Genomic DNA, 26,913 nt, shown 5'->3' on the forward strand with positions numbered 1-26,913 from the left:
GCTTAATTCACTTCTTGTTTATCCATTTTAGCCTTTGATGCTTTCAAAATGCGCACCAATCTCTTCCTATACCTTTTTTTTTTTGCTCTACTTCCGGTTGCGGGATGTCACGTCACATTAATTAACTTCTTGTTTATTCCTTTTAGTCTTGGGTACTTTCAAATTGCGCGCTAATCCCTTCCTATGCCCTTTTTCGGCTCTACTTCCGATTGCGTAACGTCACATTAAATCACTTCTTGTTTACCCATTTTAGTATTCGCTACTTTCAAATTTCGGGCCGATTCCTTCCTATGGCCTTTTTCGGCTGTACTTCTGGTTACGTGACGTCGCATCCTTGACGTCACCCTAACTGACTGCTTTAAATAACTACTTTAGTCTTTGGTACTTTCAAATTGAGCGTCAATCCCTTCCTATGCCCTTTTTCGGCTCTACTTCCAGTTTCGTGACGTCATATCCTTGACGTCACATTAATTCACTTCTTGTTTGCCCTTTTTTTGGTCTTCGGTACATTCAAACTGCGCGCAAATCTTTTCCTACGCCATTTTGCGGCTCTACTTCTTGTTGCTTGACGTCACATCTTTGACGTCACCCTAACTGACTGCTTTATATAACTATTTTAGTATTTGGTACATTCAAATGTGGCACCAAGCCATTCGCTAATGAGACCATTTTCGTCTTTACTTTTTAATTTTCCTCTAATAATTGCTTAAAGAACCGGCTGGCCTAATTATTTTTTCTGCAGCAACATTACGTCAGCCTCTATCGATTCACACCACTCATTAAACTCTGCCACTTCTCAATTACCTGCAACGGCTGCGGACACCATTTTGCGGATGCGGTCTGCGGACACCGTCTGCGGACAGAAATCTGTGAACATAGCCAAGTAACGCTTTCGCGTTTATAACCACATACTACTACTACTACTCAAGCTATAGGGTGTAATCAAGCGATTTCTACAGGCAGCCCACTGCTGTTGATGTCAAAGATTGGCCGCACGCATGGGGCACGAGTTTCGCAAGTGGGTTTCACGGCATCTGCGCACGTTCACGCCGATTTAATTTCGTGCTATTAGCTGCATGTGACGTATTCGTAGCGGAGCTGGTAATTTACAATCATGTGACGTATGGGTCACGGGAGCTTGCGCTGCAAGATGTAAAAATTCCTCAATGATGACAGCGGACGTCGTGTTGATCAGCAGGGCTTAGACACACGGAGGGAACACAAAACGCGACCACACAGATGCATAAGAGCAAACACTGGTCCATGGATAAGAAATCGTGGAACAACATCCTCGGGGAAAGAATATGCTGAAATTGTGTCACTCCCCCCCCCCCCCCTCATGGCTTTACCATAGTTTCGAAAACGATAACAAAAAGCAGTAGGTTGTAGGCCATGCAACTCTCAGCAGGTTTAAGTCGGGTTCATCGTGCTAGGACCCACCGTCTGTTCTAAAAACTTGGCCGACTTTAGGTGGGACATCCATTATATACCAGGCGTTTCAGGAAAGCCTGCCCTATTTTTTATATACAGAGACTCCTTGGAATAATAAAAAAAAAAGCTTCTGCGGCGGAACTGTACCAAAGTCAGCAGCCATTAAAACCCAGCGCAATAATGATAACAGATACATTCTTAACTAATTGTTTTTTTTTACTTCCTACGATTAACCTGCGTCTAGTTTCAATTATACATTCATAGGTGCCATTTGTAATAATCGCATCATTTTCAAAAACATTGAAAACTTGATTGCCCTGGGCACTTTGGCTCAACGAATTGCGGCTATCTCGTTCATAATGAGGTGCACATTCGAAAAAACCTCGCTCTAAGCCGAACTTCAGCGCCGTCAAACAATGGAACAAGTGCCACGGGACCTTGACGGTCCCACGTGGGCTGCGGTGCTCATCACTGCTTGTTGCTTGTTCCCACGCCGTAGAGAGAAGGGCCCATGGCACTTGCCAATTAATTTACGACGCTGGTTTTGGGCTTACCGTGTGACATTTTGAGCGAAAGCTCTAATAATTCCTGCACAACCAAGAATTTCGCTTGGCTCCGACTCAGTGACCCTGAAACCAGTCCAAAGTCAAACCAAGCCCACACCCCGAACCTAGACTATACATGTTAGATTATACAAGGATATGGAAAGGCGCAGGCTTTCTCACACTTCTCGGAGCACACTTGAATCGCACACCAAGGGAGGGAACCAGGTGGTGTGGAAAGAAGAAAGAGGGAAAGAGCGGTAGAGGAGGTGCATCATAACCTCGATCAATTGGGGACCTTTAACGTTCCCTGACGTCGCACCGCGCAAAGATGCCTTTGCGTGTCACCTCCATCGAAACGCGAAACGTGGAGGCATCCGTGCGCTGTGCGACATCAACACAGTGAGCTTACTGCTTAAACACCTGAGCAGCGAGGATGCTATTGGGCAACTAAACGCGGAAGCACGTTAAGATCGGAGGGGCTTCGCAAAACCAAGTATGACAGAAATTTCGTTCGATACAACCTGGTTTAAGTAGGGTTAAACTTCCGTCATGTTTTCCAAGCGCATGTCATTTGGTGCTTATTAGAGAACTTTTCTTGAGCCATAGCGCCGATGATGATCGCGTTTTTTTTTTTAATTTAAAACCTGATATGGCATTGCTAACACACGGCTAAAGATCTTTACTTGGATCTAGATGCTAAATATAACAGTAAAAAGTAAATTATCAAAACATTAGATCAACAGCTTACTAGTTAAACATGTTCCGCGGCTTCCTTATGGCTAAGAACAATGGTACAATTGCTCCGTGGAAGCAGTATTCATAGCTCAAAAAAACGTTTTTTAAAACCTAATGGAGGTTTTCCTTGAAACACCTGGTATATACCGAGAAAGGGCCCACCGAATTGCCCGATGAGGCAGTTGTTGACTAACGATTGTGCGCCTACGAAGTGTAGCACAAATGCGGGACCGGCTGCGTTTGAACCTGCATGCGTGAGACTTAGCAAGCACTGTTAATCGAACCGATTTGCATTACGTCCAGCCGTTAGTCAGCATGTGCATCTGGGCTTATGGAAGCATGCAGACACAGGTTAAAAGCTCATATTGATGAAGTCTCAATGGTGTATAGGCGCACACAAAGAGACTCTATGCAGCGAAGCGGCCGCGTGTAGTTGTGAGAAAACAGAATCCGATGCACGCTGTAGGTAAGGGTCACTTGTTGCGAGGCGTTTTTTTTTTTTTTTTATTTATGGGCACTTGGAAATATAGAGCAAGAGTAGTTTGACAGAGACCGAAGCTACATGAAGTGCGCTTCAGACTGCGTCAAGCAACAAGGAAAGCTGAAGATATGCAGTGCTTTCTACAACACTCCACCGTATCAGTTACACTGACCGCCACCTTTATTTTTTGTAAAATATCTTTCTTCTTCGAAGAACAAATTGCAGAGCCTGAGCTAGCAGGAATGACAGGTATTATTAGTTTAGTTTTGTTTATGGGGTTTAACGGCCCTTTCACGCAAGCTAGGAGGAACGCTTTAGTGAAGGGCTCCGGAGATATCGTGAAGGGCTCCGGAGATATCGACCACCTGGGGTGCTGTAACATGCACAGACATCGCATAGCACACGGGCGCCTTACTTTTCGCCTTCATCGCCTTTTCGCCTTAGTCTAGCGGCAGGCATTATTTATATATCAACGTTCCCATAAGAGCGTGTGCGAATATGTCTCAAGATCTGCAATCTGCTTTTTCTGTCGTGAAATGTCGGCTAGTATAGACCAGAAAGCAGCGAAAAAATTGAACGCCCCCATTTTTAAAGCGTTGTGGGGCAATCTATATGCACCACCTTGTGACGACGGCTCAGGACTGCCAAGTGAGGCGGTTACGCTTATGCGTAGCGCTTTAAATTTTACGTTTCCTTGAAGTTTTCGTGCCTGGCTACTCCTAAAATAAGTAGTAAATGGCTTTTTATTATAACAAAATAAAATAAAAATAATAAAGGAAGGAAAAGATTTTTTGCCTACCCCGGTATCTGCTATCGAAATGAACTGAGCACCTGAACTGGGGCGGCGGAAATAAAGGGATAGTAAGGACGCTGGTAGGAGAAATCAAAGAGGTGAGCGACGGGGAGAAAGGGTAGTTTAGATTAAAAGGTAAAGGAGTATATTACAATATTTAAAAATTCAATTTTGGCCTCACGGGAAGACTGTTGTGCACATTTCCAAATAGGAATTTGGGTAAGTACACGGTACCTTTGTGTACAAACAAACTGCGACTGCAAGTTTTTCAATTTCATTTGCAGGTACAACAATAATATATGCCTCGTGCAAGCAAACACTTGCAGAGCGCAGTATATTTAGCCTTCGTGCGATGTATGCAGAAATCGTTTTTCAGTGCCTTAGTTGCTGTTTAGCCCTGTTCCGGTGAAGACGTCCTCTGAATCATCTGAATCAATACCTATACAAATCGTGCTAAGCCGCCGGCTGCGCTACTTTGAAGGTCATCGAAAGGCGATACTGTTTCAACCTTGATTATTGGCAGCGGATAATTGCCGTTTAAATGGTCTCAGTGAGGTTACGTACACCTCACACTCCGACTATTGCCTAAGAAATATCTTGCAATACATTTGCCTACAAAATTTATGTCCCTTTAAAATGTCTAAAAATAAATATTTAGAACTCCGTACTCAGTTGAACACAATATGCGCATTTTTAAGGCGAAAGCACTAAAAATTGCTTATGGAACGAAATCTTGTGCGCGAGAGTTGTGCGCTCGACCTGTGCGTCAAATCTGGGTGCTGATGTGTCACTTGTCAATCATCCTGATGACATCAAAAATATAAATTCTTTCTCTACCGGGAATCGAGCATACATCCCTCGGATCCCTAGCTGAGCGCTATAACCAGCTAGCCACGCCCGGGATTATAAAATGCACATCATAATTTTTCTTGTCTACAGTGAGGATGATAGTAGCTATGACAACGACGCTGAAATTAGTGATGATGACAATGATGACATTAGAAGTGATAATAAGCTGCATTCAATTGATAATGATTATGAGAGCAGACGAGAGCAGCAGCAGCGCTATAGGTCTTCGCATTTCTGCAGTGTAGATTCAACAGTGTTCTCGGAATTTTTATGCGCGAGCATTTGAGGAGACGTATCGGGGAGAACGTTCAGAGGATTAGGCGTGATGTGAAGTCCTGGCAACAGATAGTTGTCAGGTGAGATGTCCAGGACCTAATAATGGCATGTCACGAGCTGCCAAGACAGGCAGCTACTTTGAAATGGGAATTGAACCTATCGAGCCATGGATCCTGAATGAGACATGCTGCTCGTAGGCCACGCAGGCATGTTCACACGTGTTTGTTAAGCGGGGCTTTATATATATGTTAAAATACTTTTCGTATTACGTGGTTGCTTATAATAACATTTTGATGACTAATGTGAGAGAATGAGAATATCCGCGTAACGCTCAGTCGGAGATTGCTAATATATTATAAAAGAGTGGGATTCACTGTCGGAACTCTACGCGCTGTCTACAGTTGAATTATGTCAAGTCGAAAGCGTCACTGTGTCAGTCAACAAAAATCTAAGCAGATGGCAATGACGCCTGCTCGTGCATTCCCGCCGGATCGACAAAGGCGAGCACCATTGATCTTTTTCTCTAAAACAGGTACTGTGGAATACAGAGTCCTGGAGGTCAGGCAAAACTCTTGCTACGTTGTTGAGAGGATATCTCAAGATGCCCCTGACGTTTCTGCAGAAGATGGAAATGAAAAGATTCACAGTAAGTATTTGAATATGCTCCTGTCTCTAGACGATGAAGGCTGATAAAACAGAGTAAGGTGGGCATAATGAAATACGGAATACACTGATGTCGTGCCTGTAGATAAATTGCGGTGCTAAGTTCAGATGAGTACGTTTGGAGGCTAGTAAACAGTGGTACGACTCTACAGAACTATAGTGGTGGTAAGGCTCGCACTTAATCATGTCCGCTGTTGAATTCCTTCCCATTGTTCACCGCTATTAGGGTGGTCGTAGATAATGATTTAGTTAATTTGCCTTCCATGCCATTTTATTAAATTGATCACTGCGTATAAATGCGATAGCTTTAAGCCCCCTTCAGCGCAAATTCCAGCCTTCTCTCGTTGGGCTCTATTGCAACAGACCTGATTGGTCGATTTCATAAAGCAACAAAGGAATTTCAATCCCCCTCCCCCCATCACTCCAGTGAAATGAGAGGTCACACATGGAAAGGAGCTGATAAAATCTGATGGTGAATGTAAATTAAGATCACCGAGCGCCTCGAATGATTTACTTTCGGAATAGAATACTTGCACTTAAATAAATATTTCTTGGACGGGGATTTGAACCGACGATCTTTAGAACGGTAGCCAGACATGCCAGCGACCAAGCCATTCAAGCAAAGTTTCTTTCTTCCATGAAAAACTTGGAAAACTTACAAAAATAAAAATATGAACTGTTCATGCCTCAAATCCCCAGGATGTATAATGCGAGGCCGCCTTTCCCCTGCAATTTCTCACTATAAAGAATGAGAGGATTCAGGGAGGCACACACAGGCATTAAGATACGGTAGCCAACTAAGCGGCTGTTCCCGGGCATCTTACACTCAATGCATCAAAACGCACTGCTCCAGGAATATAGACTTCAATGATGGAGGAGATTCGCCACGACAATCCGTCATTCAGCTCTTCCATAAACTGTACTGTCTCATCAACATGAATATACCACTACGCAAATAACCGTTTTTTTCATCATCCAAAAACCGAATACAATTAGATATGATTTCAATGTCTTTAAGCGTTGGCTGTAATATGTACCAGAAGACCTCAAAGAAAAAGAACAGTGATCACTAGTACCTGGCGGCAATTCAGCCGCCATGGCAAAAATATTGCTGCGCGAAGAGATGATACCTTGACAGGAAGCGTTTATATGCGAATTTTGAAAAATCTTTCTGGTATTGACTGAATGCACATGCGATTACCATGCTTTAAAATGGTGCTGCCTAGAAATCCCTTATAAAGATGGCGGTACAACGATATAAGAAACAAAGAAAGATTCAGTAACGACTTGTGCCCTCTACTGTCCTCTACTTGACAGAGAGGATGCCGAAGTTATCTGAAGAAAAGCGCGCACTGAGTGCACGGAAGGTGTCCGTAACTTCCTTAGAGAATCACCATAGTGCCCCTTCAAGAGCCTGTGCTGGCGGTGCGAATCAGTAAGATGAATTATATATATATATATATATATATATATATATATATATATATATATATATATATATATATATATATATATATATATATATATAAAGGGTGTTGCACAATTAGACGCGCGCTGTAGAATGCTTCTCCCAGCTAAACCGCGGAATCCTTGCAGTTCTGATTTCGCACAGAAATCACATTTTGTCGCTGGTATTTTTTAATACTAAATTTGTTTAGGGTACTTGCCTGATTCGATCAGAAGAAGTAAAATATTCCCATTGCCTGCGGCGGCGGCGACGCCAGACAAACCGCTGCCACAGCGATGGGACTGGTGGCGCCACCTCGAGCTGCTTACAACAACTTTGTAGCAGGAAAAGAGGGGGCGAACGTTTCTGGCAGAAGGTTTGAGTTGTTGTAAGCAGCATGAGGTGGCGCCACCAGTCCCATCGCTGGGGCAGCGGTTCGTCTGGCGTCGCCGCCGCCGCAGGCGATGGAAATATTTTACTTCTTCTGATCGAATCAGGCAGGTACCCTAAACAAATTTAGTAATAAAAAATACTAGCGACAAAATGTGATTTCTGTGAGAAATCTGAACTGCAAGGATTCCGCTGTTTAGCTGGGAGAAGCATTCTACAGCGCGCGTCTAATTGTGCAACACCTTGTATATATATATATATATATATATATATATATATATATATATATATATATATATATATATATATATATATATATATATATATATATATATATATATTGTTGTAGCAGACCTTGAACAGGGCGATGCGTCGTCAACAGTCAATGGAACGTTCTGCGATCAGTCGTGAGACGTGTCAGCACACGTACGAGCGTCGAAGCGAGCTTCGTTGTCGTTTTCTTTCCTGCCCGTCACGCGCGTTGAACATGCTTGTCGTCATTCTCTTCAGCAACAGGCGCTGAACATATCGGAGCCCAATACCTGTTTTACAACTTCCCCCGGGCGAAAAGACGCCATCCTGGCGGCTCATGGCGACGTGACGGTGGGCGGATCGTAGTAAGGTTTCAGGCGGTTACTGTGTACTATTTCACGATTTCGGCGACGGTGGTCAGTGGATGGCGTAAGGGGTTCGATGAGGTAGTTAACGGGGGATGTTTGCTTGACAATACGGTAGGGGCCCTGATGCTTGCTCAGAAGTTTGGATGAAAGGCCGGGACTGGAGGAAGGCACCCATAGCCAGACCAAGGAGTCTGTACGGTAAGTAGGAAGAAGTGCAGATTGATTTCGGTGGTTTTCTGCTGTTGCTGGGCGTGAGAAGTGAAGGATCGGGCAAGCTGGCGGCATTCTTCGGCATACGTTGCAGCTTGTGAAACAGTCGTGAATTCGGAAGAATCCGGTCGGTAAGAGAGAATGGTGTCCATGGTACAAGAGGGCTCACGACCGTACAGGAGGAAGTATGGCGAGAAACCGGTGGTTGCTTGTGTGGCAGAGTTATAAGCGAATGTGACGAATGGAAGAACGCGGTCCCAGTTTGAGTGGTCGGAAGCGACATACATTGCTAGCATGTCGCCCATGGTGCGGTTAAAACGCTCAACCATTCCATTTGTTTGCTGATGGTACGCGGAGGTGGCGCGGTGAACGATTTTACATTCTCTAAGAACAGCTTCGACAACTTCAGAAAGGAAAGCGGGATCTCTGTCACTCAGCAATTCTTTGGGAGCCCCGTGGCGAAGAATTATGTGATGGAGGATGAAGGAGGCAATGTCTTGGGCTGTATCAGATGTCAAAGGCGCCGTTTCGGCGTAGCGTGGGAGATGATCGATTGCAACGATGATCCAGCGATTGCCTGTTGATGTGCTAGGAATCGGGCCGTATAGGTCTATTCCAACACGCTCAAAGGGCTGAGCTGGGCAAGTCAGCGGCTGCAGAGGAGCGGCGGGTTGGCTAGGTGGGTGTTTTCGGCGCTGACACTCTTGGCAGGACTGGATGAACCGACGAACATAACCGTACATCCCACGCCAGTAGTACCGCTATCGCAGGCGAGTGAAGGTTTTCAATAAGCCGGCGTGGGCACACTGGGGAGCGTCGTGGTAATGGGAGCAAATCACGGAGCGTAGATGGGTCGGAATTACAAGCAGCCACTTTCTACCAACCCGAAGGTAATTCCTACGGTAGAGGAGCTCGTCTCTGATGGCGAAATGGTGAGACTGGCGACGGAGAGCGCGGCAAGGAGGTCGTGAAGCGCGGCCAGATAAACAGTCCAGGAGTGAAGCGATCCATGCGTCTTTGCGTTGCTCGGAAGTCATATCGGTGGGCATGTCGGTGGGATGTAGAACGGATATAGCAGGAGTGGCTTCAGATGGCAAGGGAGAACGTGAGAGAGCATCAGCATCGGCATGTTTACGGCCAGAGCGAAAGATGACGTTAATGTCGTATTCTTGGAGCCTCAGAGCCCAACGGGCCAGTCGACCAGAAGCATCTTTCAAAGAAGACAACCAGCAGAGGGAGTGATGATCGGCGACGTCATCAAAAGAACGGCCATACAAGTAGGGGCGAAATTTTGCTATTGCCCAGAAAATAGCGAGACACACTTTCTCGGTGACGAAATAGTTTGCTTCAGCTTTTGTTAAGGTCCGACTTGCGTAAGCGACAACGTACTCATCAAAGCCAGACTTCCGCTGAGCGAGTACTGCGCCGAGGCCGACGCCGCTGGCATCAGTGTGGATTTCCGTAGGAGAAGAAGGGTCGAATTGACGCAGGATTGGCGGAGTGTCGCGAAGGCTTCATCACAGTGCGGATACCAGGCTGAAAGATCGTGGCTGGACAGAAGCTTGGTGAGAGGGTTGATGATTGTGGCGAAATTGCGAACGAAGCGGCGGAAGTACGAGCAGAGGCCGAAGAAGCTGCGGAGTTCTTTCACATTAGTTGACTTGGGAAATTCTGCCACAGCGCGTAATTTTGCCGGATCGGGAAGAGCGCCATCCTTGGATACGACATGTCCGAGTATGGTCAGCTGCCGTGCTCCGAAACGGCACTTCTCTAAATTTATTTGGAGGCCAGGGTCGGTCAGGTATCGCAGAACTGTCTCAAGGCGCTGGAGGTGAGATGGAAAATCTGGAGAAAAGATGACAACGTCGTCATGGTAACAAAGGCAAGTGTGCCATTTGAGCCCTCTGAGTAGGTTGTCCATCATGCGTTCAAGTGTGGCAGGGGCATTGCACAGTCCGAATGGCATGACATTAAACTCATAGAGCCCATCGGGTGTGACGAAAGCGGTTTTTGGGCGATCGGCCTCTGCCATCGGCACCTGAGCCGGAACGCAGGTTTATTGAAGAAAAGAACTCAGCTCCCTGCAGGCAGTCAAGGGCGTCGTCGATACGAGGGAGCGGATAAACGTCCTTGCGCGTGATCTTGTTCAGTCGGCGGTAATCTATACAGAATCGGATGGAACCGTCTTTTTTCTTGACCAGGACGACCGGAGACGCCCAAGGGCTGTGCGACGGTTGGATCACGTTGCGCTGGAGCATGTCGGTCACCTTTTCGTCAATAATGCGGCGCTCGGCGGCTGAAACACGGCACGGACGCTGGCGCAAAGGGGAATGGGTGCCGGTATCAATACGATGAGTAACGGTAGTTGTGCGCCCCAACGAATGTTGCTGGGAGTCGAACGAAGCCGCAAAACGTTGTAGGATGGCGACAAGCCGGGCTGGTTGTAAGGGCGTCAGGCCAGCGTCGATGGACCGGTGAAAAACTTCGAGGGACGATGGAGTGGCGACAGGAATAGGTGTTATGGCGCTGATGTGAAGGCTGGCGATGGTATCGCCGAAGGGATAGGTGGGCGTGGAATCGAGCAAAGCAACACTACCCAGTGACTGGCCGTGAAGTAAAGTGGTAGGGCAGGGGCACGGGTTACAAACAAAAATAGCACTTGAGTAGCGAAAAATTGTCAGCACAGCATGGGGCAGCAACACGGAGTTTTAGTCAGCGCATCGTAACGAAGGTGTGTAGATAACAGGGGCGTCGGAAAGAGCAGCACAATAAAGAGGCACAAGCACTGAGGAGAAAGGCGGAACGTCGGTTTCCTCTGCGACGTGCACGGTAGCGGCAGCAGCAGCGGGTGTGTCGAAAAAAGTGTAACTGAGGGGTGATAACTCAAGTTGAGCACGGGCGCAGTCTATTATGGCGTTATGATTGGAGAGGAAGTCCCAACCAAGGATAACGTCGTGTGATGAGCGGGCGAGGACGAGGAATTCTATTGTGTATTGAACGTTGTCGATAACAAGGCGGGCGGTGCAGGCGGCTAATGGTCGAATGTCCTGAGCGCTGGCTGTGCGAAGAGAAATTGCAGGAAGCGGCGTCATCACCTCTTTGAGTTTGCGACAGAGAGCGTAATTAACAACAAAAACGGATGCGCCAGTGTCTACAAGTGCTTCGACAGGAACTCCCTCGATGAACATGGTAATAATGTTGGCTTGTACGTGAACAGGTCTTGAGTTGGTCCCTGATGGCGCAGCTCTTGCCTCCGGAACTGCGGCCGTTAGTTTTCCGTGTTAACGGCTGATTGGCGGCGGAGCATCGGAGAACGGGAACGACGGCCAGGAGAAGGCGAGCGGTGGGAGCGGCGATCGTAACTTGAAAAGGACTGCGGAGGAGGCTCAGGGCACACAGGCGAGGGGGACGGAAGAAGATTGTACATTGGCTCACGTGTATAGTCGAAGGGACGAGGGCCACGATTGCGGCACAAACGAGCCACATGGCCGGCGACTCCACAGGCGTAGCAAATAGGTTGATTGTCTTGTGTGCGCCAGAGGTTGGAAGGTGCGCCAGGGGCTGTGGTCGACGGCGGAGAACCGGACGATAAGGGGGGATTGTAGGTTGCTCAGTTTGGTGACGTCCCTGAGGCTCGTATAGGAGGGGAGGCCGGCTGTACACAGGGGCGACAGGGGGTGGTGGCCGCACCAAAACATCAGCGTACGTGAGAGGAGCCGCCACCAACGGCTGCTGAGGAGGTGAAGGGAGAACCTCAGCGACCTGCTCTTGTATGACACGCTGAAGAGTGGTAGTGAGCGGCGGCGCAGGCGCAGGTGCTGGCTGGCAAGTGAAGGTGGACAAGGAAAGCTGGTGTGCGACTTCCTCACGAACAAACTGTTGAATGTGCTGAATTAGCGACTGCTGGTCCTGGGCACCATCCCCGGAGAGAGCCAAGCTGGAAAGAGCGGCCTGCTGAAGGCCAGCACGTCGTGTGGAAAGCCACCTCTTGCGCAGCTCATCGAAGCTTTGGCAGAAGCTAATAACGTCGGACACAGTTTGGGGGTTTTGGGCGACAAGCATCTGGAAGGAGTCATCGTCAATGCCTTCCATAATGTGTCCGATCTTCTCGGCGTCGCTCATGGTAGGGTTTACGCGCTTGCAGAGGTCTACGACATCTTCTATGAAACTGGTGAAGTTTTCGCCGGTTTGTTCTGCCCTACTTCGCGAGCGTTGCTCGGTGCGAAGCTTACGTATAACGGGAGGGCCAAAAACTTCGGTCAGGCTGGTCTTGAGAGCCGTCCAGGTAGAAATGTCACTCTCATGGTTGCGGAACCATAGATTGGCAACGTCGCTCAAATAGAAAATGACGTTTGTGAGCTTCACGGTGTCGTCCCACTTGTACGCACTTACGCGTTCATACCACGCCAACCAGTCTTCTACATCCGTGTCATCGGTGCCGCTGAAGATGGCTGGGTCGCACTGACGCGCTGCACCGGGACAGATGACAGGCGATGGGGTTGGCGGTTGGCTGGCGGTCTCAGGCATCGCGGAAGTGGTAGGCAAAGCTCGGCTGCGAAACTCCAGGTTGAGGGAACTGCTGGCACCTCCATCACTTGTTGTAGAAGACCTTGAACAGGGCGATACGTCGTCAACAGTCAATGGAACGTTCTGCGATCAGTCGTGAGACTTGTCAGCACACGTACGAGCGTCGAAGCAAGCTTCGTTGTCGTTTTCTTTCCTGCCCGTCACGCGCGTTGAACATGATTGTCGTCGTTCTCTTCAGCAACAGGCGCTGAACATATCAGAGCCCAATACCTGTTTTACAATATATATATACACATGTGTATTTGCGCTCATATTGTATTCTTATAAGTAAACGTTTCGTAAGTAAAGTTCTTGAGTAAGTTTTAAAGTAAATATTGCCCCCTTCTTACGACCGTTCACCTTTGTAAGTGCCAATTTATTTTTTTCTCGTCACGGTAGATGTTGCAAACGTTCGCATCAGAGTACGTTATTTTATCATTTTAGTAAGATTGGGGTTTATTAGAGATACTGTAACCCCAAGAGGAGCAACGTAAGCAGTCCGTGGACAGCCAGGTCTTGCAAACGCGTAAATAGCAGTGACGTTGAACGCAGTGCTCATAACCTTTATCATCTTTACTTTGTTGTTGTTATTCCTTTTTATAAACTTGTAATGAAGCACATCAATATTGCAACGAGGTGTCCTCCAGGCCGTAGCAACATGTTGAGCCTGCTTTTCCTTGCCATTGCGACCATGCCTTCCGTAGATGATGTGCAAATCTCGTTTTTGTGCCTTTTCCTGAACTCTTTTTGTGGTATAGCCAACCGTCGGTTCCAGCCCCTTTAACCAGCGCGGCAGTGGCTTCACGGCCTCCGCCTGAGCCGTTACCATCCATCCAGGTTGTCCTATCCCGCGCACCGCTTCCTCAAACGGCTCCGCTTCATCCTCCCACTCCGCGCTATTACAACCCTTCGCGTATTTTGGACTATCGCCCATTTTGCTACAACTGTGGTTACCCTGGATATGTGGCCCGTCGGTGTTGTCGTCGCATGGCCGCACATCCCGAGCCTGCGTCTTCTGATTACTTCCCTCTGCTGCTTTATTTTGCGCTCTCTTCGCCTGCGTAAGCCACTGAACAGCATCCGTATACGACCCATCGTTCTCCTTCTCCACATCACTGGTCACTGTCGCCAATGCGCCATCGACCACCACCTGCTGAAGAGGGAAACTAAGCTCCGCGGTACCTTAGGCAAGAACTGCGTAGTCTGCAAAAAGCTCAAGGCCTCATATTTTGCCCACGAACTTTATAGTGATCTCTATCGATGGTCTGTCTGTATATGCGCTGGTCTATACGGGTGCTGCAGTGTCAGTGATTCATTAGCGGCTCTGCTGACGATTACAAGTTACGACGTCATTTCACGTTTTGACGCTCTGCACTACTAGTGAAGAGAGGATTGCACCTTCAGCACAATGCACAGCGCATGCCGTCATTGAAGGCCTTTTGTACATTGTCGAGTTGATAGTTTCGTCGTTTTGACCCGACGACATCATCCTCGGATGGGATTTCTTGTCCGAAAACAACGCCGTAATCGACTGCGCCAGAGCGGAAGTTTAATTTTCTGCTCTCTGCGTCGCACTGCCCGATGACCACCGTTCAGTGTGTTCTCAAAAGCTCACCATCGCTGAAAACGTCGACGTAGCACCAGAGGCTCGTGCCCTTGTGCCTCTTTCGTGTCCTGCCGTGTCAGCCGTTACTGTTCATATTTACGCCGTCTGCATCCTTCATCCACCGCAAGCACCTGCCGCGGCCGTCTGCTGTTCTTAATGTTCACGGTGGCTTCCTACATCGATGTCCTGCAGACCGACCCGCCGCCTGATTCTTCCGAACCGTCATCGTTGAAGCTCTTCCTTCCATCTACCAGATGCTCCTTGTGGCTCTTTTAAAGACGTTTCGCTCCGCTTTCGGCGCCGCCCACACCCTCGGCCTCGCCCTCGGCCGCACTCCCACAGTTGCGCATCACATTCAAACCGGCTCTAACTCGCCCTTTCGACAACGACCGTATCGTGTGGGCCAGCGGCAGAGCGTCGCGTAATTAGGGAAGAATTTAAGGACATGCTACGACGTGGTGTAATCCGTCCGCCTCAAAGCCCCTGGTCTTCACCAGTGGTGCTAATAAAGAAGAAAGATGGTTCAATTCGCTTTTGTATTGATTACCGGCTCCTCAACAAAATTACCCCCAAGGATAATTACCCCCTACCGCTTTTAGACGACGCTCTTGATTGCCTGTAAAATGCCGAGTACTTTTCATCTCTTAATTTACGTTTCGGTTTTTACATTCCGGGTGAAAGGGGGTTTTACTATGTTTTAACAGGGAATATAGCCCTCTGTAAGCTGCACAGCGAATAACACAAGACCACAGCCAGTGTAGGCACACACATGCGAGCTTGAGCAGCGCAGCGGCGCTTCGTTGTTCTCATCCTCGTCTTCGGAAATCCTTGCATAGTTCAGTACAATATATATATATATATATATATATATATATATATATATATATATATATATATATATATATATATATATATATATATATATATATATATATATTTATTTATATATATATATATATATATATATATATATATATATATATTTATTTATTTATTTATTTATTTATTTATTTATTTATACACATTTGAAAGGGAAACGAGGGACTCCTTAATAAACAACTTAAAGGAGCGAACAGTCTACCAGTGCAAGGCAAACGTTGGGTTTCTTCCTTTTTATGTTTACACTGTTGGCATTGACAGGAATTAGTGTTGTGGTAATTATCGAGATAGAGAATATTAAATGCAAAGCGGAAGGAAAAATTTCCAGTAGTTTAGCTCTGGTTAAACCTGGTAAGCTGCACAAGCAATACTGCAATATTGCTTAAGGTTCGGCATGTAGTGTAGCATCGCCGATGCTTCTCCTTGTAAGACCACATAGCAACAGATTTACCTCGACGCGAACTCCTATTTCTCTCTTTCACTTTCACTCCTGTTAGCGATCGTCTTTTATTGCGTATTTTATTACGGCGCAATCCGCCTTTTGCGCGAGTTTTCTGCGCATGCGCCAAGTCGTAGCTATGACCGATGGAAACACATTGGACGTCGTCGCCGCCAGTGCACGGGGGCTGGCGGCACCGGGCGGCATGGTGGCCGCCACAGGCTTGGCAAAGCGATGCCAACCCTATCTGCCGCATACGGTTGCCACACTATAAGCGTGCCAAGATGCAAGACGCGGTTTTTCAGGTTTCCTTCGGCGAGCCGCGGCCAACAACGACGTGATGCTTGAATTAGGGCCATGAAGCGTCAAGATGTGAATGGCCGACCTTAGCAACCGACTACGTACTCTCGACTGTGCGAAAAACACTTCGTTACAGGTATGTATGCATCTAAAGGAAATGTGCATGATGAAAAGTATCTAGCGGAGTCTGCACTAAGCCTGCCACCCACTAGTGATAGCCGTAATGAGAATTTGTTCGGTGCGTCTGATGGCGATGCATTTTGTCGTTTGTTTTCTTTATGTGCGAAGGGGCCGGGTGGTGCAGATATCACAGGTGGCTGTGAGCGCTTGACCGTAATATTTAGCATGTTTAATCGCGACTGCCGCCTGACTAAAAAGAAAAAAAAATTGGGCGTTTGTTGCGAAGCACCGCCGTTCGCAAGCCTCATGACCAGCTCAACCACTCGGCTCGCGAACGGCAGTGCATTAAAACGCCGTATTTTTTTTCTTGTTAGTGAGGTGGCAGTCACGATAAAACATGCTAAATATTACGGCCAAGCACACACAGCCGCCTGTGATATCTAAGCTACCTAGCCCTTTCGCACATAAAGAAAAGAAACGACAAAATACATCACCTTCAGGGCCCGGCGCAACTACAGCAATCACGCACCGAAGAAATCCTCATTGCAGCTATCACTGGTGCGTTACAGCCTGGGTGAAAACTCCAGTAGGTACTTTTCATCATGCATATTTCGTTTAGATGCATACATACCTGTAGTATCTGTGTTTTTGCCGATCAGAGCATATGACACACTTGACACTCTTGCACGACGCACAGTATTTTTCTTTAAATTAAAGGCTCGCCTTCGGGCACGCCAAAGCTTCTGGATTTTGTTCCTTTGGTGTACGCAATCAGATGCACTTCGTTAGGGAGCTTGATAATCGTCGTCTTCGTCCAACCGTTTGCAACGGCAAGGAAACCGCTCGGCACAACAAATGAGTCTCCTGGAGGGTTCATGCTCGCTCACTTGCAGAGTGGATCGCTCTGGACGTAGAACAGGGTTGGTTCCTGACCGAGATGTAGGAGATGCACATGTGTCACCAAGTTGTTGATTCGGTAGAAATCGCGGCGGAGGCAGAAAGGAACTTTGTGGATCCTTTCACAACAGAATGACCATTCTCTGTGCACCGAGAACCTTTTCACCACTGCAACCACATTCGTTCTGACTCGTGAGGGCAGAAACCGGCTACAGCGCTAAAATGCCGCGTGTTTCCTGCAGGTGTGCATTCCGGCCCGGACAATGCCCTTTTCAGGGGGCGTGTATATGTGCCTCTCTACCGAGCTTCGTAGATGAAATCCTATGGCTGACGCTTGTAGATGACGCGAGGAAGAAGCGACGCCCATTGCACCATGCCGGCGCAGCGGTGCCCGCATTGTGCTCGGTAACTCAAGACACCCCGCGCATATGCGCCGCTCGAAGTCACAGGAGACGATTCCACCTAGCTCTGCAGCATCAACAAAACCCTTGGACCCTAGTGGTGAGTCCCGACCATCGCTTTAACGCACGTGCCTGGATTTCGACGCGCGCATGCAACATCGGACCTTGCTTGCATCGCATGCGGTGAGAGAGTGCGATCCGGGGAACGCCAGGAGTGTGAAGTGCGAGAGGACGGGAGAGAGCGGTGCGTCAGCTTTCGATCTATTGCTAACACTCCCCCCTTCCTCCCTTCCCTTACGGAGCGGTTCCGGTGTCGACGCAGCTGCTGCGGCTCAAAGTCAAGCGTGGCGTCCGTCGTGTATACGCGGCGGCTCGAAACCTGGCGCAGTATTGCTTACGCATTAAAACAACGAGCCAATGGTGGGAATCGAACCCATGATCTCCGAATGTCGCGTCCAGTGCTCTTCCAACTAAGCTACATCGACAGCTAAAAAAGGAAGAAACCCAGCGTTTGCCTTGCACACGTAGACTGTTCCACCTCTTCCACCTTTTGCATCTGCACAGGCCCGTCATCATCGCTGGCCGCTGCTAGGAGCATCACGAGCTGTGTCAGGTTATCCTTGAAGAACAAGCGATTGTTGAAGTGCTGTCTTACAAGTGGCGGAGATGCGATTCGTATTCCCCTCCTCTCGCATTGACCTACCTACCGTCGTACCTGGAGCTCCATTCCGGCCTTCGCTTGCGTCAACGTCCCTCCGCTATAGATGAGGGCAAAGGTGCTCGCTCAACCCCGGCGTCTCCAGCTGCTGTTGCGGCTACCCCTGCTTGGACCATCAACAGCCGCCAACGTGATCCCAGATCTTTGCAGCTTTCGCGGTGAAGATGTCGACGACTAGCTGAACAACTACAACAGGGTCAGTCTTTAACCGATGGGATAACCCTCGCAAACTGCTGAACGTCGTCTTTTACATGGCTACCGGCACGAAAACCTGATCCCTCAATCATGAGGACGACATCGGCGACAGGCCGACCTTCACGTAACAGCTCAAGAAAATTTTCTGCATTCCTGCCGTTGCCTCAGAACTGGCGAAGAAAAAACTCGCCGCTCGTCTCCAGCAGCCAGACGATTCGTATACATCGTAGATTGAGGACGTTCTGGCTCTTTGCCACCGTGTCAATGCTGCTATGCCTCGATTTGAGCGTGTTCGCCACATACTTAAGGGCATCAGTACTCTCGCTTTAAATGCCTCCCGGGCGTAGATTCCATCATCAGTGTGTGACATTACATCGATCTGTCCACATCTAGACGAGCTTCGGTCGTGCCGCTTCGTGCAACACCCCAACTGATGGCGGCGGCTTCATTGATGGGATTTGCCTTTCCTCATACGTACCAGGATACGAGATGAGCTCTACGACCACCCCACCCCACCCCCTGGATCTCCGACTCTCCGACCAGCTACCTCAGATTTGTACAGCATCGTCAAAGATCACCTGGTCAATTTCAACTTCATTGTGGCCCTTGCTACGCCTCCCATTGCCTCTCGGACGCCCACTTATGCTGAGATAGCTTCCCGCCTACCCGCTCTGATTTTTCCGATTTGCCCAGCACCCGTGTGCGGTCACGTCGCTGCCATGGCACCATAACCTCTAGTGCCCCGTCCTGTTCCAGCCTGGCGCCCCTCCCGCCCTGTGTGGCAATGCAGCGGTGGCGTAGCGGTAGAACATCCGCCTCGCATGCAAGAGGACCGGGGTTCAAATTCCGGGGCCGCCCAATTCTCCACCGGATTAAAAACAAAATCCGCGTGTCGATGGAATTGCATAAACGGCTTTGGGGTGCGTCCTGATGCCGGTGAACACCTGCGGCAACACACTCCCTCACCAGAAAGGAGTTGGCCATCCTGGTGCAGTAATTGGCCGCCACCTCTCATAACAAGCTCCATAAAACCCGGCCCTCAGTCACCGGCGGCTGCGGAACAACTGACCACGGCGGCAGTCAGACCTGTGATGCAGCAGGGGGTGGTATGAGTTCCTGGCTCCGCTGGACAGGCCGCCATTGGAAACCGACCCCGGCAACGTTTAACGCTAGAACCCTAGCTAGTGAAGCTAGTTTAGCAGTGCTGTTAGAGGAACTAGACATTATGAAATGGGATGTCATTGGGCTCAGTAAGGTTAGGAGGCCGAATGAGGCATATACTGCTCTGAAGGATGGGCATGTACTGTGTTATCGAGGTTTACCAGAGAGGCGACAACTAGGCGTAGGTTTCCTTGTCAATAAGTATATAGCGAGTAATACAGATGAATTCTACAGCATTAATGAGAGGGTGGCAGGTATCGTAATTAGGCTTAATAAGCGGTATAAACTGAAGGTTGTACAGGTCTATGCACCTACATGTAGTTATGATGACCAGGAAGTTGAAACCTTATACGAAGATGTAAAATCGGCAATGCGAAAAGTAAAGACGCAGTATACTGTACTAATGGGCGACTTCAATGCCAAGGTAGGGAAAAAGCAGGCAGGAGACCAGGCAGTAGGTGACTATGGCATTGGTTCTAGGAATAGCAGGGGGGAGTTACTAGTTGAGTTTGCAGAGCGCAATAACGTAAGAATCATGAATACCTTCTTCAGCAAACGGAAGAACCGGAAAAGGGCATGAAAAGTCCTAACGGGGAGACTAAAAATGACATTGACTTCATAATGTGTTCACCCCCGCCATTATGCAAGATGCAGAGGTAATCGGGAAAGTGCGATGCAGTGACCACAGGATGGTGAGGTCCCGAATTAGTCTAAATCTGAAGAAGGAACGCAACAGATTAGTAAGAAAGAAAGCCATCAACGAATTAGCGGTGAGGGGGAGGGTAGAAGAATTCAGGATCTCGCTACAAAATCGATATTCAGCTCTAACATAAGATGGCGACATTACCCTAGAAGCAATAAACAATAATTTCAGAGATATCATTACTGAGTGGGCGGTAGAAGTAGGCGGTAGGATAGTTAGAGAGGATAACCGATGAGCTGTCTAAGGAGACCAAAGATTTGATTAAGAAACGCCAGAGTATGAAAGCAATTCCAATCCAACAGACCAGATCGAATTGGCCGAGATGTCAAAGCTAATCAATAAGCGCAAAGTGGCCGATATAAGGAAGTATAACATGGAGAAAATTGAGCATGCTGTAAAAAGCGGGGGAAGCCTTAAAGCGGTAATGAAGAAATTGGGCATAGGCAAAAACCAAATATATGCGATAAGGGACAAGGCGGGCAACGTCATCACGAATATGGACAAGATAGCCAAAGTAGCCGAGGTGTTCTATACAGATCTCTACAGTAGCCAAAGCAGTCAGGACCGTAATAAGATTGGCGGTAGGGAAAAACAATCAGACGTTCCACCAGTGACGAAGGACGAGGTCAAGAAAGCATTAGAAACTATGAAAAGGGAGAAGTCAGCTGGAGAAGATCAAATAACTACAAATTTGCTGAAGGACGGGGGATATCGTGCAAGAAAAACTGGCCACCCTGTATACGCAGTGCCTGGTGTCATCGGCGGTACCGGAACGATGCAAGAATGCAAACATTATCCCCATTCATAAGAAAGGGGACTCTAAGGACCCTAAAAATTACAGATCAATCAGCTTACTGTCTGTTACGTATAAAGTATTTACTAAGGTAATCGCTAATAGAATCAGGACAACCTTAGATTGCCATCAAGCAAAGGATCAAGCAGGTTTTTCTGAAACGGTATTCTACTATAGATCATATCTGTTACGGGATACGTGGCCACATTTCCCGCGTCGGTTGCCGCCACCAGCAAGATGATTAATGGGGTTATGCCTCCTTAGAAAGTACCCACGTGTGCCAGACTGATTATTTTACTGTGCCCTACTCAGACCTTCCTCGGCGATCTTCCTCCCCGCCGGACTCCCCCGATGTTTCCCAGTTCTTGCGATCTTCTCGACGCCAATGCCTTTCGCTTTTTCGCCGCACATCACCACTTCGTCCAGCCTCGCAGCCCTTCGCATCTAGAGCGAAAACTAACCGAAGCTGTTTCGGGGGGGGACAGCTGTATCGAGTACGAACTCTGAAATTCCTCCCGGACGACCATAGAACAGGCTAGCAGTAATTAGTGAAAGACTGTGCGTTGAGGCCCTCATCAATAAGGGCGCCATTTATTCTGTCATACATTCTATTCTCGTCTGCGCAAAATTATTACTTCATACATCAGTAAGCAACTTCCTGGAGCTCATGACACTCTTACGAAACCTAGCGATCAATGTACAGGGGCCCTCATCGATAGCCAGGGGCATCATATCAAACTTGTTGTGCTTCCCTCGTGCGTTCATCTCCCGATTCTTCCGATTCTTCACCACCTCGTGTGTTCGCAGCAATTGATTTCGCATGTTCCCTGGACGCGAGCTGTTTATATCTGTAGCATTGGACTATGCTTTCGACGGCGGCGCGTCACTTATGCCTGTTTCCACGGTAAGCATCCAGTCTAGCTGTTGCCTCGTACCTCATCTATTTCACCCGTAGCTGCGCGGTGGTTACAGCCCTGAATACAACTGGCCAGCCATTCTTACTGCCAAGAGGCGCCACTGTTGGCTTTATTTTTGACGGTGATCTTGTCCCCGTCAGCACACTTTGCTGTGCACCACCGCCTTCTGCCAAGCCACCCGTTTGGACTTTCTCATCTGCGCTCGCAGCAGCCATCAACCCTTACCTCACACTCGAGCCGTCAACAACTCTGATTGAAGTCGTCTTGCGACACCGAGGATTGTTTTATGTCTGCACGCCGCTTTGGGGAAGAGCTCTGTCGCCTCTCATCGCATAGAGACGGACGGCACTGCTATTGTTCGGCGACGGCCGTATCGCTATCAAACGAAACGTGATTGAAGAGCAAGTTGCCGACACGCTTGCTCGAAATGTCATCCGGTCATCCAGGAGCTCTTGGTCCTCGTCCGTTTCTGCGCCAATACCGGGCGTCAATACGGCTCAGTCCGTTTCTGCGTCAATACCGGGCCATTAACAAGATCACCCGCAAGGAAGTTTACCCTTTGCCTCGCATTGATGACGCATTAGACTGACTCCAAAGCCCTGAGTATTTCGCCAGTCTCAATCTTCAATCGCAATACTAGCAAATTTTCATCCACGATGCCGACAAGGACAAGGCCACCTTTTCTAACTGCGACGGTGTCTACGAGTCTAAAGTGGTGCCTTTCGAAATGTGCAATGTACCGGCCCCCTTTTAGCGCATGATTGACACCGTGCTCCGCGGAATGAACTCGGAAACATTTCTGTAATATCTCTACGACATCACAGTCTTCTCGTCGAACTTCACCCAGCGCTTACAACGCCTCACCGCAGTGCTCACGTCCCTTGACCAGGTGGGGTTTCAGCCTAATACCGAAAAATGCCACTTTGCCTTAAGACTATCAATGTATTCGGCCATGTCGTCCGTAAGGCGGGAATCCAGCCTGATCCCGACAAAATTGCAGATGTCGTTAATATTCGTCGGCCCAAACGTCAGAAAGGCCTTCTAAGCTTTCTTGGCTTGGCGTTCTACTTCCGCAACTTTATTCGGAAATTTACCCTCCCTTGTGACCCCGTTACACAAACGTTTCACTTCCTAAGCGCCTTACAACTGGTCTACTGAATGACAAGAGGCCTTCCAAGCTCTCAAGTAGGCACTCATTTCCACTCCTGTGTTTCGTGCTTTTTGGCGCGGACGCGTCTACCATATTTCCCACTGACACCAGTGGTCACAGAATCGGCGCGGTTCTGTTGCGCCGTAACGCCGTATCTGAAGAGCAAGTAGTCGCATACGCCATCCGTACGCGTACTACTGCTGACCGTAACTACACTATTACGGAAAAGGAGCGCCTCGGCGTCGTTTGGCCGATTAAACAATTTCGACTTTATTTCATGGTCGCCACTTCACCATTGTAACAGATCATCATGCGCTCTGTTGGCCATCATCGCTGAAGAACTTAGCGGGTCGTCTTGGTCGCTGGGTGCTACATCTTCAAGAGTACACCTTCAGCATCACCTATTATTCTGGCCGAAAACACCTCGACGTCGAGGCCCTATCTCGCTGCCCTTTGCTTCCTGCTTTCACGGCTCCACCTTCGGCATCCTCTCCTCCTGCCATGCGAGTTAACCTTTTGCTAGCTACCTGAATGTAGCACCCATCGCTATGGCTTCACTCGAAGTCAACGATGATTTCTCGTTCCTGCAACTGACTGACCATTAATGCCGCCCAATTATCGCTCGTCTCAGTGGTGAATCAGTGATACCAAATAGTAGCTTGCGACGTCAGCTTCGTCTGTTTCGATTTCAACATGACACACACTACCGTGACGTTTATCCCCCTGTGGGTAAACGCTGGGTATCCGTTGTACCTCGCTCCCTTCGTCTAAACATTTTGAAGGCACACCATGTGGGGGGGGGGGGGGGGGACGAGGGCATTGCTGGTCATTTACGCCACCATAAAACATGCGACCTCCTCCAGAGCTGCTACTTCTAGCCTGGACTTTCTACCACCGTTGCCAAATACATTTAATCCTGTCCGTCTTGCCAGCATCGCAAGCGTTCAACACCTCTTCTTGCTAGCTTGCTGCAACATCTACCTTGCCCATCTGTTCCTTTTGACACGGTCGCAATTGACTTGTTTGGCCCTCTTCCTTTCACGTCAGGCGGCAATCGTTGGGTTGTCACCGTCATGTCACCGTCACCGACCATCTGACGCAGTACGCTGAATCCGCCCCTCTTCGCTCCGGCGCCGCGTCTGAAGTCGCCGATTTGTTTTCTACGTGCGATTGTCTTGCGCCATATTCTCATTAGTGACCGTGGAAAGTTATTTTTTCTCAAGATTTTGAGGGAATAATGCGCGCTGCCAACACCGTCCGCAGTTTGGCCGCCGGACTTGGTATGTTTACCATTTCAATTATTGGTGATGCACTTTTGCGCACGCGTGTGTTCCGTAGAATTATCGGTAGCGTTGAGCCATCAGGTGTTATTATTTTCTTGTTATCTTAAACCAGTTGTAATCTATAGCATGACGCATGCGTGTTACCTATTTGAGTTTTGGTTTATTATAAGATGGTCACCCTCATAAGTACTGATACTAATCGACCGAGCGTATAAATATAGAATTCTGCCTGTAACCTAGTTTCTTTCGGCAAAGGCCGGTCCCGCGGCCGACGCGTCAAATATATTCTCGTTTCCTTCAACACCTCTGACGTTTTTCCCCATTGCACCGCAGGCCAATATTTTGGCGATGATTTCTTCGCTCACATCAGCCAGTTTGCGCACGTTGCGGATGCAAGTTGTTGCTGCAACTGACACCTTCAATGTTTACTGAATTAGTAATAATACTTTACTGCCTAATAAATAATAATAAAACAAAAAAATGAGCGCAACACGGCTGGCAGGTGTACGCTACTTCTTTGCTCCGCTGCTTCAAATGTTTTCTTTTTAACCCTTGGCATGGAGCAAGCGGATACACCCGGTTCATGTACGCAACTGAATTGAATGTATAGGCCGCTTGGAGCAGTGCAGCTCAGTGAGTGCAGGTGCAGTGATGTAAGGTACAAATATCTCGGGCCATTTTAACGCGACTGCGTTGCAGGCCTCGTTTTTCAGAAAATCAGACTTGGGCGTTGTGGGCGAAAAGTCACTGGCGTGGCTCTAGGAGGTGGCAACTGGCAGGCGACATTGATGAGGACTGATTGGTCACGGATTGTGTGACGTCAGGAGACCACGTGACAAGGCCGAGTTGGCAGGAGCTTTATGTCAGGTAGCTCTTTTGAGCTCGGAATCGAACCGGGGCCCTTGCATCCTAAGTTAGACATACTACTCGCAAGCAGATTCTTACGGTTAAGTTTAAGCAGGGTTTTTATATCTAGGTCGGATGGTCTTGCGGTAGCTCACGACTGTATGGTAATGCGTTTGTATGAGATCAGAGAGGTACAATGTAAAGATGTAATGGTTAGGCGAGTAGCAAAGTGGAGGTGCGTGAACTAAAATCCGGATGTGATACCGCCGACAAGAACCATTAAAGGTGTGGCGTCGTAACCTGTAGGCGAAGCCAAAATAGTGTCCGCAAATTTCTTTCCAGCGGCTCGTGATTCGTCATTTCCGAGGAGCCAAAACCTCCTGGACTGTAACAATGATCAAAATCCCGAGTCTTAGAAAAAAAATTTGATAAAGTTTTCTCACTTCTAAGCCAGTGCCACCTTGTCTGAGCTGAAACCGCATTTTCACTCTTTAGTTGTCCTGATTACCAGCCAAAGTGGTTCATTTGTTTCGGATATCCTTTTCTGTAGAGACCACAGTATCCCAGACACCCTCTAAACATTTGAAAATGGGTATTCTTATTCATTACCTAGCAACATGTATACAGCATACAGTGTACATAAACATTCAAAGCGCATCAGTACTACATCAGGAATGAAGCATTTGGATGTGTACGTATGACACCTACGTTGTGCATTTCACGAAGCATATAACATGATTATATCTTCGTTAATTGCAGATTGTGAACTTTGGCTAAGGAAAGCAAAGGAGGTTGGACATCAACGTCGAACTTACACGACTCAAAGCTTGGAGGCGTGCAAAAAATCATATGACGTCCTTTGCATGGATATGAGACCTGTCTATTCTCAAAAACTATGCGATCCGATTTAGCCCCCAGTCTGTCTTTTTTTTTTGTTTTGCTGTTATAACCCAGCCCAGTGCAGGATGGATGAACTCGAACTTTTATGCTGTACTTCAACGTCGAATGTAAATAAAGCAAGTTCGACCTCCATTTGGTTCGTACGTAATGAAGGCGCACGTGCTGATGCATCCAGCCTTTTACAAATAAAATTTTGGGTCCAACGCTAGGAAGCTGTGGATATCTTAAAGGGGCGTCAATGTGCGATTAACGTCAGTGTATCATTTCTCACGATTGGTGCGAGTAGGAAATAATTGATGTATTGATACCAGATTTGTAAAACTTCCTCATGGCAAATGTTCTTTGAATTTGGGTTTTCTGAAATTCCCGTCAATAGTGACATACACCTATGGTTTTCAGTTAAGTACATTAAAAATATTCCACCAGACATCGGCAATGTTTTCTAAGGTTTTAATATAAAGTACAATGGTGGTATTGCGACAAATATATTTTTACGTACTCAGTACGTAACGGGGGTGTTTATTTTTCGTCTAAAGCGCTGCGAGTTCCCAAGGAACACCAGCACACACCACTGTGTCTTCTCTTCCCTCTTCTCCCCA

The 26,913-nt window shown here is 47.9% G+C and overlaps 1 protein-coding gene across 1 annotated transcript in view; it reads left to right on the forward strand.

Moving 5' to 3' along the window:
- The window catches only part of LOC146196214 (uncharacterized), a 74,025-nt gene extending 47,685 nt beyond the window's left edge, over positions 1-26,340 (forward strand). Inside the window, exons 4-5 of the mRNA XM_084598120.1 lie at positions 5,643-5,756; positions 26,174-26,340. Of these exons, the coding sequence (XP_084454246.1) occupies positions 5,643-5,756; positions 26,174-26,325 (266 nt within the window). The 3' untranslated portion in view covers positions 26,326-26,340. The remainder of the gene's footprint in view (positions 1-5,642; positions 5,757-26,173) is intronic.
- Positions 26,341-26,913: the final 573 nt, after the last annotated feature.

The sequence above is a fragment of the Amblyomma maculatum genome, chromosome 3 (genome assembly GCF_055883805.1).
Source record: "Amblyomma maculatum isolate TAMU_Amacu chromosome 3, ASM5588380v1, whole genome shotgun sequence".
NCBI classification, from domain to species: domain Eukaryota; kingdom Metazoa; phylum Arthropoda; class Arachnida; order Ixodida; family Ixodidae; genus Amblyomma; species Amblyomma maculatum.